Genomic DNA, 14,769 nt, shown 5'->3' with positions numbered 1-14,769 from the left:
ACTCTCATAAGAACCAAATTTCTATGATTTATTTATACGAGAATTCAAAATAGCAAAAAAAAATTGTTTTGTGAGAATGAAATGCCTGAACTTTCAGTCCGAAATTTTTGGTAAATATGCTATGGACTTTATCTCCAAGAGCTAACTCTTCCTAAGATCAAGCACAAGTTGACGCTATTCATATTCCCCCGAATCTCGTTCCTTCGACGAAGGATTCTCGCGCAAGTTCAACTTATTATAACCTTAATTCCTATATACTTTCATCGTCGACGAGAATTATTTACTCGAACTTTGTTGTCAACCCTTTGCTTCATGCATTTACACGGACAGTCATTTTATAAGTTATCTACATAAAGCTATAGGGAACTATTAAACATTTGTAAAGGAACATACACTTTAAAGTATTGAAAAGAAATATTTGTCTAGAGTATGTACTAGACTAGAATAATTTCAATCTGGATAGGAATGAATGAAACAAAGGGTTAACGTGATGCGAAGTGGCAAATGGTGAGCAGATCACTGATTTGCTGTCACTCCTAATTTACAGAATAAATCCAAAATGGATGCGGTTTCACCGGCCCCCGTTATACAGGCCAGTTTAAAGCTCATTAGTCGCATGCTTATGACTGCGAAGTTACAATAATCGAATACAGTAAATGTCTGAACAAGTTCTTGGTAATTGTATCGTGAAGCAGAGCTGCACCAACAGTCCAGCCAGGTGATCTTAACCCTCTCAATTGCAATCAACATTGTTTAAAGGATTTTTAAACATCTGTGTATCACTATACGCAACAGGGTCATGAATTAGGTACTGACGCAGAAATGAAACTTTTAATTAACCCTACTAAAAGTATCACTGTCTGATCCGTGGATGACTATTTGGGCATTAACTGTTTCCTTCTTAAATGTAAAAACAAATTTCAAATATCACTTTGCACATTTACACCGTGCTACAACAGAAGCATAAGGCAAAGAAATGAATGTAACATGCAGAAGTCTTGTTATACTTTCAAAAGTTGTCCAAGTAGAAAAGATTTTAGATCTTAAAAGACTTCTTTGTATAAAACCAGAGGAAGAACAATTGGAAACAGTTGCTATTCTGTGCCCGAAAGACCCAATTCCCAGTTACTTTGAGAACCAAAACCTGAAGAAGTTTCAACGATATGCTACAAATTGGAATCTCAAGACAGACCTGTACTTAATGGAAGAAGTTCATCGATAACAGAATACCGAAGAACATGGTCGTGGGCAGCGTGAAGATCCCGACAACACCGGAGCCTAGATTGTCCTGGACAACATTATCGTGACACCTGGCGATCAGATCAAAGTCCACGAAGTTCATCGGTTTGCCATTGTACTCGATCGGCGAGATACAGTAATTTCTCTTTTGGAATTCGATCGCGGTGCCGTTCACGAAGTCGCTGTCCAGAACATTATGAGCTTGACAGTCGCATGGAAAGTGGTTGTCGACCGCGCTGATCGAGCTAACTTCCAAATTTATGTCTCTCGCGTGACGTGGCGCCTCGAGCACGTGGTTCCCATGGAATCTCAATAGTTTGATGTTGCTCTCGTCTTTCAATGACAGTCTTTCGATCAGATCGATTTTATTATTCAGTATGTTCAATCTAGCGACGTAGGCAAGGCCTGTGAAAGCGTCTTTCTCGACGATACCCAAGTCGCTTTCTTGAATGTTCAACGAGTGCACGTGTGATAGGCCACGGAACGTGTACGACTGAAGGGAGGTTAGGTCCATATAGGTTAGTTTCAGTAAGCCAACGTGCTGAAGACCGTCGAATGTGTCCAACTCGATGGTACGGATCCCTGATGGAAAAATCAACCGATCCACGTTCGTGAGACCCGAGAACGCGCGGCTGTGGATCCTCAGCAACGGATTGTTGCTCAACAGGATCACCCGTATGTTCGACGTCCCAGCGAACGAAGAGCCCTCTATGTAACGGATCCTATTATTCGCCAGCAACAGCACCGACACGTTCTGCAGCGCGGCGAACGAAAACTTCTCTATGCAGGGTAATGGTGTATATTGAATAGAGAGCTCGCGTAATTTACTCAGGCCACGGAACGCAAACGGTTGGATCGTGGAGATGTTGTTACCATCCATAGTCAGCTTCCGTAGGACTTTCAGACCGGTGAACGCGTCGCCTTTTATTATCGGGAAGCTGTTCTTCGTTAGAGACAGTTCCTCCACCGTTGGGGGTAACTGCTGGGTGGGAATGTCTTTTAGCCCACCTGTATTGCAGAGTACCTGGAAGGTAATTAGTATCGTAGTACCGTATCCTATGAGTAACCACCGACGTGGTATAAGAATAGACCTTTCATCTTATGTCTACTCCTATACCTTGTAGATATGTGCAGTAACGAAGCTGAGTCGATAACACAAGTTGCTGCAGAAATTCTGTACCGATCGCACCAAATACTCTCGATGTAACCGAAAATGGGTCTTAGAGTCTTAATAGACAGTAAATCTGTTTTCTAACATAGTTAAGCGGGGAATATGTGACGCTACTCTTGTGTATAAATAATATTTTCACAAAAAACCAGAATTTATGCAGCTACCTAGTAATATATTCCCTAATTATACAATCCACCAGCTTGATGGGAGGGCTAAAGATACAAAAGGTTTCTAATTAGTGGTAGTTCTAATTAACTGGTCCCATCCTTTACTTATCTGATAGACACTGCGAGTCATAGAAAGTGTCCAACAAGTTTCGTAGTCAATGATTAGGTGTGAACAGAGATGTGATTCGGTGTTTGGTGTTGTACGGTGTGTCCCCCTGAATTGGTTGTGTACATGTTAAATCTTCTGTTGTGCAAGGATCAGTGCGATTCCTAAGTGCTCGAACCAATATTGCATGATCTTGACATCCGTCTGATTCTATGGGATCTGGATGGTGTGTGTGTGCTTCTGTGTACTGTGTGCCCAAAGCGTTGCTTCCTGATCCTCGGTGATTGTGTGCTGTAATATGTAGACAGGGAATACTAGATACAGTGCAGCAATGTTTGTACGCATAGCCCTTGATCTAAGCTTAATTAATGAGAGATTAACCCCTTAATCTAGACCCTGTTAATCGTTCGCCAATTACCGGCTCGATATCCGGCAGTTCGCCGTGAAATGTTCAATGACACAGCTCTTCAGATTCCTGGGAGTGAATTTCTTTTAATCAATAATAATAAATAACAGATACCTGTTTCGGTGAAAGGCAAATGCATTCTGCAGGGCAGTCCCAACTTTTTGCAGTAGTGGTTTCCTGTTGCAAGGTAAGTCTTGGACTCAGCGTCGCTGTCCACAGCAGGTAATAAATGCAGATCTACGGAGGTAAAGTAATTAATTTATTTACAAAATTGTTAAACTTTCATACATCTTCAGAGCACACAATTGTAGATTCCGAATAAACGGTACCCAGGCTTCCCGCTCTATAATCAAACAGCCTGAAGAATTGGTTAGAGTATTAATATTCCGGCTCGGTGATCGTTCCAATTAAACACGAATTCAGTTCAACTTTCGATTGCAGCGACCCATTTTCCGCCGACGAATTAATTCTATCGATTTAACGATTACAGAGGTATGCCGTCGGTAGTCCAAAACCAATTTGCCGAATACCTAACCCTCGGTAATTCCGCCGGGGGGAGAGGACGGCTTTGTCCTTATTTCACAGATCAGTGTATATCGATCCAATTCACTCCCCTCAGCCCGTAAATTAATTCATCCGGATTCAATGTTCAAACAAGAGTTACTATCTAGACATCATCTGATGTATTTCTCCAAATTCCAGTGATAATTCACATACAAAGACAGATTTTCTTTTGCACCACTGACATAAACAATTTGTATACAATAAAATTGGAACACTCAAAAGGTTTAAAAAGGGCTAACCAATAGAATTCTTATTCCATTACCAAGTTACTATTCCATCCAAATACCAATAGCTACCAGATTCCCAATAAAATGTACATAAATAAAATTGAAATATCCCTACAGATGAAAATGGTATCCCCAATTGAATTCATAAATGACCATTCCACCCAATACAACCAATAGCAACCCCATCAAACTGTACATAATCCACCCCAATTCCCATTAATCTAATAATCCTAGTCTCTGTCCCATATTCCCCAGAAGGCTCCATACCAAACTACGCGCCATTTACATACAGAACGTTATCATTTCCCTAAATGTGACACATCCCCCAAATAGTTCCAAGATCCACCCAACAGGAACTACGTACAGCAGGAAGCCTGGGAGGACCAAGACACCTTGAAGCGACACCTGCAAGAACAAAAAAAAGCGACAGCCGGGCATGCAAATAAGGATCAGCGTCGAGCTGGTCGTATATGCGAAATGGGGTAGTCTGGTTTTGTACCTGCGCTCTGCAATACATCAATCCCGGTGTTTTTAGGGCGCATGCCTCAGCATCCAGGAAAACGTCGCAAGCGGCCGATGGTCCAGCGTGTCTCGATAACCGTGTAAAGTAATACCACCAATTTCACAGAACCAGATCAGTCACAAAATACGTAATTTTTTTTTTTTCTTTGATTATGACGTCGCCAGTAGGATCAGGGTTGAGACAGACACCTGGCACGTAGTACTGATCACCATTCGCGGTTGTAGGAGGCACACTAGAGACTTCCGGATGGACAGAGGACAGAGACCGAGAGAAATTTCGCTATCCACGGCCACATTCGCCGGCTGGGCTCCGGGCTTTATTTCTCCTTAGCCACCCGCTACTATGCCACCCCCCCCCCTCCATTCCACTGTTCGGTCGCCCGCCCCCTTTGGCGAGCGATCTGCGCAAGCCCATAATTATTCTCTCAGTGCGCGTAGCTTGGAATGAGACTTATTAGAGGGACACGGAACTCTGTGTGTATGGAACAGGAGGATGACCGTCCCGGAGGGAGAGAGCGAGGCGTACTGACCTGGGATAATGCGGCCCGTAGTCCGTGGGATTTGATCGCATCGGTTGGTCGTTGACCACACTGGTAGACGACCTCTATGCTACGGTAGCATTGCTACCCCTTGTCGGTCTCTCTCTTTCTTTCCTTCGTTTCTATGTCTACTGTTCTCTTGCGTTCGTTTTTTTTTCTTTTTTTTTTTGGCACGGTGAATTTTCTGGGGTTTTGGGAATGGGGCAATTTCGAGATGGGAGACGGGATTGGAATGAAATACGGATGAAGATTGTAGGGGTTGGTGGATATATATACTAACTTTCTGATGGTTTTAAAAATGTGATTGTTTAAAGATGTGTATAGGAGACGGGTTTCGGGCGGTGACCGGAAGTGGAGGATCGTCGATACTGAAATGGAAAATGTAGTTCTTTAAATTTCTGGAATTATTTAAATGATGGATTTTTAGAAATTATGGGAAATATTTTTTGGTATTTGAGAAATATGGTTGTTGTAAAGCCTGGGAGGATATCGAGGCGGTGACCGGAAGTAGAGGATCGTCAAACTGAAACCAAAATAGAATTTAAGATTCTGGAATTATTTAAATGATGAATATATTTGTTATAAATTGAAAGGAATATTTTTCTGGTACTTTGAGGTGGTATAAATATATTACAATTTAAAATATGGTGGATAAGTTTTTACTGATGGAAGTTAGAGGGTTGATTAAAGGCTTCTTGGACTCAATAAGAGGGAGCTTAAAACTTCCGTACAGAATAGAAGTTGAAAGTTTCAAATATTTCGACGGGAGTATCAACGACCCAATTTTCTCATTTCTCCGAGTCACGAATAATCGAAGTGGATCTAATGAAAGATGGAAAATTAATTTTATTGGGATGATTGAATAAGTGTACCGTTACTGGATGATTTAGATGGATAAAATCACCTCCGGTGATCAATAGGCTTCGTCATTCCCACGAGTCCGATTTTTCGGAAGAGATTATAATGTAAAATTCGTTCTACGGGCTCACTTTTTTTGTCCTCTGAATCCTGGGCTATCCCTATTCCCGTGGCCTAATTGAAATTCTTCCTCGCGGCGATAGCGGGCGACCTGGCACTGACGTCGCAACGATCAAACGAAAAAAGAATTAGATAAAGAGCGAACAAAAAGTCACCCTTCTTTGGCGGACGCCGTGAGCACGGTTCCAACGACCGTTAAACCGGAAGTCAGTGAACTAAATCGTTGAAATTACTTGTGAACGTTATTTTTAAATTTATACATTATTTGCAATAACGTTAAATAAAAATTATGTAAGATTATTCATATAATCTTGAATAAAAATTATATAGGATTACTGATAATAATTTTAGATAAAAATTACGCAAAATATGAAATATATAAAAATAAGAATATAACAAAGTTAAATAAAACATATGAATTACTGATAATAGTCCCAATTAAAAATTATTGACACTGAACTGAAATAAAAATTATGCAAGATTATTGACAATAATGTTAAATAAAAATTATGTAATATTACTGACAATGATTTCAAATAAAAATTTATGCAAGGCACATGATGTATAAAAATATTTAAAATATTTAAATTGACAAACTTACAGAGCATGGAGTACGACGCTTTGTCTTCCGATAGTCACAAATTTTAACTGACTGTCACAAATGATCTAATTGTTGATTAGATCATCACACGTTGCAACACAAAACCACTTTAAAATAAACAAATCTATGAATAAATTAAAATATATGCAGTATTAGTTCACTGTTTCAAAGTACAAGTTATTTTACAAGAGATACTGTTATCATAACGACCGAACTTGAACTGATGTTTCTCTTAAGATTGTCCAGACGACCGTGAGAAGAGGTTCACCGAACCGGAAATCAAAACAAAACTCGAGGAGTGTTTACGTTCCGGTGCACACGTGGTTACTCGGGTGTTTCCGAATAATTTTGCGTTTACCATCATTAGACCGTTGATTTTATTGATTTGTAACACATCCACGATCATCTAAAATTTAATATTTTATTTTAATATAAATTTTCTTTACTTCACTTGGAACCTTATAGAATCTTTCATAAAGTGACTCCCATTTCATAGCCAATGACTCACCATGTGGGTCGCCTAATTTTATAGAAGGGTTTTCACGTAAATCCTGGAAAATTCCTATGAATAATATATTTCATAACAAACTTGTACAGTTCTAGCAACATACGTCCACATAGTGGAGACGGGAAGTGACACCCGTAGTTGGTTTCTTTGTGATGGTAGGTGTGGAAACATATATAGTATATAACGTACAAATTCCATTCAATAGTGCAAAATTTTTGTGTAATGGTGTGCGTGTATGTACGTAAGATGGCGAGTGCAAATTGTCGACGTAGGAAAAAAAAAATAAATCAGTCTTAAGAAATAATACGACGCTAAAATATACATACAAATAAAAGGCAACTCTCTCCCCCTCTCCCTGATTATTTACAATCTTGATTCAGTGATTAACACACCTAAAGTTCCACTAACGTTTCTCGTATAAGGCATCGAGGATTGCGTCCTACGTAGTGTGATTAAAAATTATGCTAATGAGAGTTTCCTGGTTCTTCACCCTGAACCGTCTAAAAAATACATATGTCAATTCGATGATATATAAAAATTGTTTTCTTTTTTTCTCTCTCTCGCAGAATCCAAAGGACACATCTCTTATCGCGGATTTCATGATTTATATTCTTTTTAGCACCTCTGTGTCATTTTGAGTTTCCTTCAAACTGAACCCTAAGCAGCTTTTGTATTGAACACACTGTTTGGTTGTACTTTTACATAATAAACAACAAGCACTTCAGATTTCTAGATATGTTTTAAAAATATTACTATTACTTTCATTTAATTGAACTAACATTCGAGACACTTACATACATGTCTTCCAAACTATTTTTTTAGTTATCCATGTCTGCTCAATCTACTTCTATTCTCACTTCTTTCATTCGTCTATTGTTAATACAGCATTCCTATATTTCAATTTCGCTATTTACTTTGTTTTATTGCTACATGGCGGTTGGGCGTGCTATGACCCCTAAAAATCAGTCGTTTCATCTTGGATATATAAATATTCTATTTCAACGTATCGCATTGCAATCAATGCACAGGTACTGTTTCACATGTTCTATTATACAACTAAATAAGGCTCAAATCTCATTGTAAGAAAACTGGTATCTCTTTCTACATGATATTCTACATATAGGATTGGTAGTTTCATAGAAAATTTATTTACTAAAAATGACAGATGAAAGTTTGAGCCCCACATTCCATACCATTTATATTTATCACTATTTTAAAGTGGCTATGGAATGTGTATCATCGTGCTGAGGTAAAAACGTTTCAAAAGGCAGCTTTGGTTTGTACTTATCGAAGGGTATTATAACCTGTTATCTGTACAGTGAAATCTATCCTGAACATTACAAAAAGGGAGTGAGGATTTATCCAGTTTGACAAATTTCACTGTACGAAGAGGCTTGACATCGAGTGAATTCTTACTTATTAACTTGTACAGTCTATAAAATATGAGATCCATAGTTAACGTGACAACAATTCATCATAAAAAAAAAAAAGAAGAAGAAACAATCTTTGCTGTCTGCGACTCCGCGTCGAGAGGATCCTTATATAGTACAGAACTTTGAGATCTATGCAACTGGATATGGACATCCATACTGAATCTGTCTTGTTGCTTCTCGAGGGCGGACTACATGAAACTGGGATACAACGATTTACAAAAAAAAGTACCAGAAATCTTTAAATTCCTGGCCCAGTTAACAATGTGTTTCTGTAAATCCTTGTATCCGAACCGTTGAACGGCGATCTCAACATGTTTTTAAGAGAACTCGCACTTAACCTATAACTATATCGCTAATTAAAATTTATATCTCATAATATAATATACTTCTCATAACTTACATAATATATATATATATATATGTGTGTGTGTGTGTGTGTATATATATATATATATATATATATATATATATACTCTTCTCTTCTGTATACATATATCAGCGTATGTAAAATAAAATTAAAAAAAAACCACGATTCCATCGAGCTGGTAACGCAGGTCCTGTTGTATCAGTCTTAACGTAAATTGAACAAAAAAAATCTTGTTCGTTGTACAATATGAGGTAGTTCGTTCTATGTGTACTCTGTATGTATACGAATAGTATTGAGCAATATTGCAACTGTATCCCAGGGCCATGATCAGTTAACGATAATGTGATCCTTATAATTACCAACAAATTAACAGCGATATCTCAGTCGTTAACGAAATTAATTCAAAAAGTGTACATTCTATCTCCCTTATATCCCCTCTTATTTTCCCTCGTTTGGATTATATAACTCGTATATAATCCGTGTGCTATTGACAGCATTTAATGCTAAAGATAGGAAATATCTTTCTTAAAAAGAAAAATAAAATAAAATTGCTAAAATAATATACAATTCTCTCACTCCCCCCACCCTCTTACGCCACCTATCCTAGATCCGATTAAGGCTCTAATAGTACTCCTATGTCGATTGCAAAAATCAAAGTGAAAATACCGAATCACAATAGTAAATTAAAAAAAAAAAAAAAAAAAAAAAAAAAAAAGAACGTCGTACATGCATACTCACTGGTCCGAAATTGTTTAAAGCTTAATGCGATTCGAATATTATTCAAAAACAGAAGAAACAGTTATAATATAAAATTAAATTCTCTAAAATCATGGAGAACATTTTGCACGTACGATTACGACGGAATCCTTGATACACGCCCGTTACTTTTTAGACGAGGACTGTTAATATCTTTCGTACGGTATCTCATCCTGCATAACATGCAAACATATTTCGCGAAAGGCACAGTTTGTTCGTCATATAGCATTAGGCTTTAACAACTTTGGAACGCAAGCTCCGATTTACGTTTCAGTCTCTTGAGTCCACAACGCATTAATAATCAGTCTTCTGTAAAAGTAATCCCCCGGAAAATTCCAAGAATCTCTCCGCCATGGGCGTTCGTACCAATGTTCAATGGTAAGACACGTGTTGTCATTGACATTTTCTATGGCTCAGTGGTAACATGCTCGTTAATCCCATTAAGAGCTGCATCAAACACGCTGTACGTGGATTCACTCTGTTTGGATGGCTCGTCGAGATACGATTGTCTGATTGTCGATATGGTAACCCCCATGGAAAACCATTTATACAACATTACGCATGAGTATTAATGGCTTCGCACATAGTACACATCTCTTTGTGTGTGTATATCCTGCCTACGAATTTCCTCTAAGCTGTGAATACCCTTAAGTTACCTAAAAACCTTAGATCGACGCTGCTGTAACCAATAATAATTATAGTACGTCTAGTTGCTGTGTATGGAGGGGTGTAGCCAACCTGCTAACAGGCTCCAATGTGTTAGTTGTGGTTGCAGGAGTCAGAACCGATCTCCTCTTCCTGTTTGACCACCGAGGTAGGCGGTACTATCACACGGACATCCGACTTCCGGCTCACAGACAAATCCTCCACCTGGTCCTCGTTGTTCTGTTGCTTCGCAGAGTGTACAACGGGGCTGGGCGTGCACCGAGCTATGTCCAGCATCTCTCGTTCGACGAAACCATCTCTGGCCTTGTACGTGTCGAGGATCGAGGCGGGACTTTCGATAACCGCGTTGCTGTTCTCGTTCTCGTTCTCAGAGAAAGTCCCGCCGTATATACTCCCATTTACATTACCACCGATCCCATATGGGAAGCATGCTCCGCTGCCGTTCGAACCGCGTTTAAACGGCCGTGACGTCGTGATCCCCAATTTTTTCACCTTGTCGTATAGTGTTCGAGAAGGCACTCCGTACTTACGTGCCGCCTGCAACGCGCTCATACCTGAACGGACAGCTTCTATAGCGGACATGATGTCGTTCCGCGTGTACTGCTTGTATCTCTTCCACTCTGGCTTCTGGGCTGGAACGTAGTTGACGATCCCTGGAAAAGGAAGGAGCTTTAATTCCCAATTGTCGTAAAACAAGAAGGGCAAAGATGACCTGACTGCAAGGCCCCCCCATAAAATAGCCCCTCCTTAAACTTAGAAAGTCAGATCTTCTCTCAAAAAATCCCTTTGTGCTAACCCTCACCCGTTTACTAGATACCTAACCACCCAAAAAAAGAAAGAAAACGGGTGATACAGAGGAGAAGCTAACGGTAATCCCTGAAACTTAGCTACCTGACTGCTTCTTCCATTACCTGATTTCACGTCCCCGGAATAGGACTGTGGCGAGGGTTGCTTATCGTCCTCGTCAATCATGGACACGTCTGTGTAGGGGCTGTGCGCCGGTTCCCCGTGGGCGACCTCGGTGCTGTTGCGTCTGTCGCTGTCGTTCGAGCCGTTGCTGCTGGTGGTGTTCTTGAAGTGATTCTCATGGCTGTCTGGGTGTAATAGTGGGATACCCTGCGAGCTGTCCGCGTGACCCTGGCCGAGTACCGTCCTCAGGATCGGTGTGTCTCTGTTCATCAGCATATTTGAGAGTTTCTTGCGTTTCAGGGGCGACGATTCGAAGCCGTTATCATACGAGCCGGTCAGCATCGGCGAGTGCTGAAGATGGGGCGCCACCTGGTGGCTGGAGCTCGAATGAGAGGAGATTGGAATCCCGGAGAGCGGCCACATCGGTAACGGGAGACGGTTCGGACCTCGATCCATCGATTTTCCGTATGTGTTGTACGACGACCCCGTGGAATGTGGCGGCGATGTGTGTCCACTGCTGTGGGCTGCACTGGTGGTGCTTGTGCTAATCGCAGGAGGTGGTGACATCGAGGTTTCGACCTCCTCGCGACGACCCTGCGACCCATTCTCCTCCACCAGACCTTTAACCTTCAATACCTCGGCGACCTTCAACAGGCCAGCTAATTGTTCTTGCGCGACGTTTACCTCGCCACGGTACATGTACTCCAAGATTGCCTTTATCTCGGAGTATTTCACATCCTTCAGCACGACGATCGGATGTTTGCACGGGAGATCGATGAACAACGTTTGAAAGTAGGAGGAACACGCTGCCAGTACCATCTTGTGGCATTTCACCGAGGCGCCGCCGTCCACCGCGAGCGTCACGTCGGTGAACGCCTCGTTCTGCAGCAGCTCGTCGAATACCGTCAGCAGGTTCGAACGATGATTGTTCCACCGTAGGCAATATTGCTGGGACATGCTTGCCATCGTGGACGATGTTATCGACGGAGGCTGGAAATACAGACAGAACATATAGTTTTCAAAAGGGTCGAAGATTTCAGAATACAGTGAATCCTGGATGAGTGCTCGAGGACTCCTCGGCACTGACAAGGAGGTTCCCAGGTAAAACGATAGAATTTGGAATTCTGAAGCCAATGATATTTGTCTCAGCCGCATATGACCATTGGTTTATGAAATATTTAATATTCAGTGCCGAGGAGCCTTCGAACACTCATCGTAGATTTACTGTATTGCGTGCTTTGAGCTGTACTTAATTACGGGAATTAATTGCACTTAAATTATAGGAAATTATACAATTAACCTCTTCAGAGTTATTGACACGTATGTTTATATTTAGATTTTTTGTTATTTAAACATTGCTTCGAAACTGTAATTAAATATTCATTAGGAAATTCCCGAAGAAAAAAGCATATTCTGCAAATTGATTGACGGTAATATTTATGAATACATTTTTTAAATACAACAGCCGAAGAATACCAAAAATTCTTTCTGGTCTTAATAAATTTGTCCCTGAAGAGGATCCCTGATAAATTGGAATGGTATTTCGAGCGTTATTTTCCAAAAAAAGTCGTTAACCCGGAGGAAATAATTACCCCCGCCGTGGGTGTGAATCACTCACGTGGAACTACCCCCTCCGTTTCAGTCCGTTCACCTAATTCCATGAAAACGCGTAAAAAACCTGGCTGCAGGGCGTATGCGCGCGTCGCATGCCGTGTTCGCAACGCACACACGCGGAAGTTACGGTTCGAAACATGTTACCATCGATCCCCTTTACAACAAGGGGGAGAGTCAAACGAGTAAATAAACAGAAACTGTTTGCCCAACTATATATATTTTTTAAATCCCTCCACTGGTTCCCCATATATCACCGAACGAAAGACAGCCCATATTAAAACTTACATTTCAAAACACACTACCATCTAAAACTGAACACATATTGCACTAAGTTGCAGAAGCTAACACACTATCTTCAAAAAAAAAAAAAAAAAAAAAAAAAAAAACAATTCTAACCATACTCGAAGAAGTTACACAGGGTGGTGTGTTGATGTTGCGACGAAGTAATAGCGAAAAAAAACTTACTGGACAAGACGTTGCGTTCTTTTTCCCTCGAATGAAAAAAGAACAACAAAAAAACTTATGGCGCCGCGGTACACGTTCAAATGGTCGCCGAGGATCACGTTAGGGACGCACGATTTTTCGCGTGCGTGTGCACTCGCATCCGCTCTGCTCAAATCCTTCCGGTAGTAGGTGATTATTTTCTTTTCTTTCTTTCGAATCCTTCTGCTTGCAAAACACACACGACCGCGCGCGCACGGCGATTATCTATCCGCCCCTACTGATTTTGCATGGCGATTCGTTGGGGCGCGTGCGCGGGCGGATCAAAACAAACCTCGTGACTTCATTCTAGACGTCGCGTTTTACGCGTATGAATCTCGTACGCGGGGAACCCGCGGAACTGGGCCACTGGAGTATTGCCCACCATTCACAGAGAGGGGTAGGTAAACACACAAGTTCTCTCTCTATATATGCACTATTTCTCTCTCTACAGGACTCTGTCCTTCGATGCCACCTCCTCTCCTTTTCTAACCTCCTCGGAGGATTCTCGTCGTTTTCACAACCGACGATCCACGGCCACGTTCATACTCTGTTTCTTTTTTGCTTTTTTTTACGAGGTTATCCTCCCTTTTCGACAAAGATTTTTCCTGGATCCCGTTTGCTAAAGCAGCAGCGTCGGTCGTCGCGATACGAGTGCACACACCCGCAGCAAGCAGAACAAACGAAGTCGAAGCGCGAACGGAAACCCTCTCCTACGGCCTACTCGGCGACCACTGACGAGGTCGTGCGTTAGAAGACGCACTCGTCGGCCAAGCTGATCACAGGCTCGGGGGGCTACGCATAGGGGTGGCCCGCTGACATGTGTTGGTGCGCGTTCGTCCGTCTCTCTCACTCCCCCCGCAACGTAACTATCTCCGTCTCGCTTGCTCGTGCGTGCGGGAGAGAGCGTGAGTGGCGGTTGCAGTGGCGTAACCGTACCGCCTATGGGCGGACTTCTAATGCGAAATTCGAGAATTTTTTAAAGCTCCTGAATGGACCTACCGGCAACACGAGTAGTGGATACGAATATACAGTATTAGAGAATGTTTACGATTGACGGGAAACAATGTGGACGGACTGATTAGTCGATTTGTTTAACGGGGCCCGATTATCATTGCGCGAACTGTGCTCTCGCGATAAGAACTGATTCAGGCGTGTTCCGTACGAGACAATCGTTCGGAAAATTCGAGCGAATTTTCTTCGTTGGAAATACTTCAGAGATCTTGCAAAATTCATACTTTTTCTGGAATATATTCACTGTTTATACTGGAACTTTTAATGTTGGACGTGTTGCGAAAGACTAATTAGGATTTCGATAATTACCGTTGGATAGTATTTCTGGCAATAATGACCTTAGTCATCGTTTGTAGCTTTCCGTTCCGTTTAGCGAGCCCTGTTACGATTGTATACTCTAGGAAATTAGGATCTTGCGAAATGGAATACTGTTGAAATATAAAAAAAGCTAAAAAAATGCAAACCTACGGAGTTACGCCACTGAATAGCACACACGAGGCTT

The 14,769-nt window shown here is 41.3% G+C and overlaps 2 protein-coding genes and 1 long non-coding RNA gene across 3 annotated transcripts; all 3 read right to left on the bottom strand.

Annotated features, from left to right (window-relative positions):
* Positions 1-1,094: 1,094 nt before the first annotated feature.
* Positions 1,095-4,428, bottom strand: LOC107186962 (immunoglobulin superfamily member 10). The gene is made up of 5 exons (XM_015574934.1): positions 4,380-4,428; positions 3,204-3,326; positions 2,113-2,263; positions 1,231-2,019; positions 1,095-1,144 (listed from the first exon to the last, which is right to left on the bottom strand). The coding sequence occupies exons 1-5, from the start codon at positions 4,395-4,397 to the stop codon at positions 1,095-1,097; spliced, it is 1,131 nt and encodes a 376-aa protein (XP_015430420.1). The 5' UTR covers positions 4,398-4,428.
* Positions 4,429-5,405: 977 nt separating this feature from the next.
* Positions 5,406-6,711, bottom strand: LOC107187031. Its single transcript, XR_001516190.1, has 3 exons — positions 6,521-6,711; positions 5,814-6,016; positions 5,406-5,464 (listed from the first exon to the last, which is right to left on the bottom strand). It is a non-coding gene; the product is annotated as an uncharacterized LOC107187031 (long non-coding RNA).
* Positions 6,712-10,343: 3,632 nt separating this feature from the next.
* Positions 10,344-12,125, bottom strand: LOC107187054 (broad-complex core protein isoforms 1/2/3/4/5-like). Its single transcript, XM_015575049.1, has 2 exons — positions 11,162-12,125; positions 10,344-10,903 (listed from the first exon to the last, which is right to left on the bottom strand). The coding sequence occupies exons 1-2, from the start codon at positions 12,123-12,125 to the stop codon at positions 10,344-10,346; spliced, it is 1,524 nt and encodes a 507-aa protein (XP_015430535.1).
* Between the last annotated feature and the right edge of the window lie 2,644 nt (positions 12,126-14,769).

This window comes from Dufourea novaeangliae, unplaced genomic scaffold (genome assembly GCF_001272555.1).
Source record: "Dufourea novaeangliae isolate 0120121106 unplaced genomic scaffold, ASM127255v1 scaffold96, whole genome shotgun sequence".
In the NCBI taxonomy this organism is placed as follows: Eukaryota; Metazoa; Arthropoda; class Insecta; order Hymenoptera; family Halictidae; genus Dufourea; species Dufourea novaeangliae.
This window is presented reverse-complemented; position numbering and strand designations above follow the sequence as displayed.

What these genes read in the sequence shown, in the direction of transcription:
- LOC107186962 (XM_015574934.1), bottom strand. An exon ending in TTTGCCTTTCACCGAAACAG is followed by an intron (nt 2,264 to 3,203) that starts GTATCTGTTATT and finishes ATTACCTTCCAG; the next exon opens with GTACTCTGCAATACAGGTGG. An exon ending in ACGGAAGCTGACTATGGATG is followed by an intron (nt 2,020 to 2,112) that starts GTAACAACATCT and finishes TACCCTGCATAG; the next exon opens with AGAAGTTTTCGTTCGCCGCG.
- LOC107187054 (XM_015575049.1), bottom strand. Translation starts at nt 12,125, where the DNA reads ATGGCAAGCATGTCCCAGCAATATTGCCTACGGTGGAACAATCATCGT. An exon ending in TTCCGGGGACGTGAAATCAG is followed by an intron (nt 10,904 to 11,161) that starts GTAATGGAAGAA and finishes TTCCTTTTCCAG; the next exon opens with GGATCGTCAACTACGTTCCA.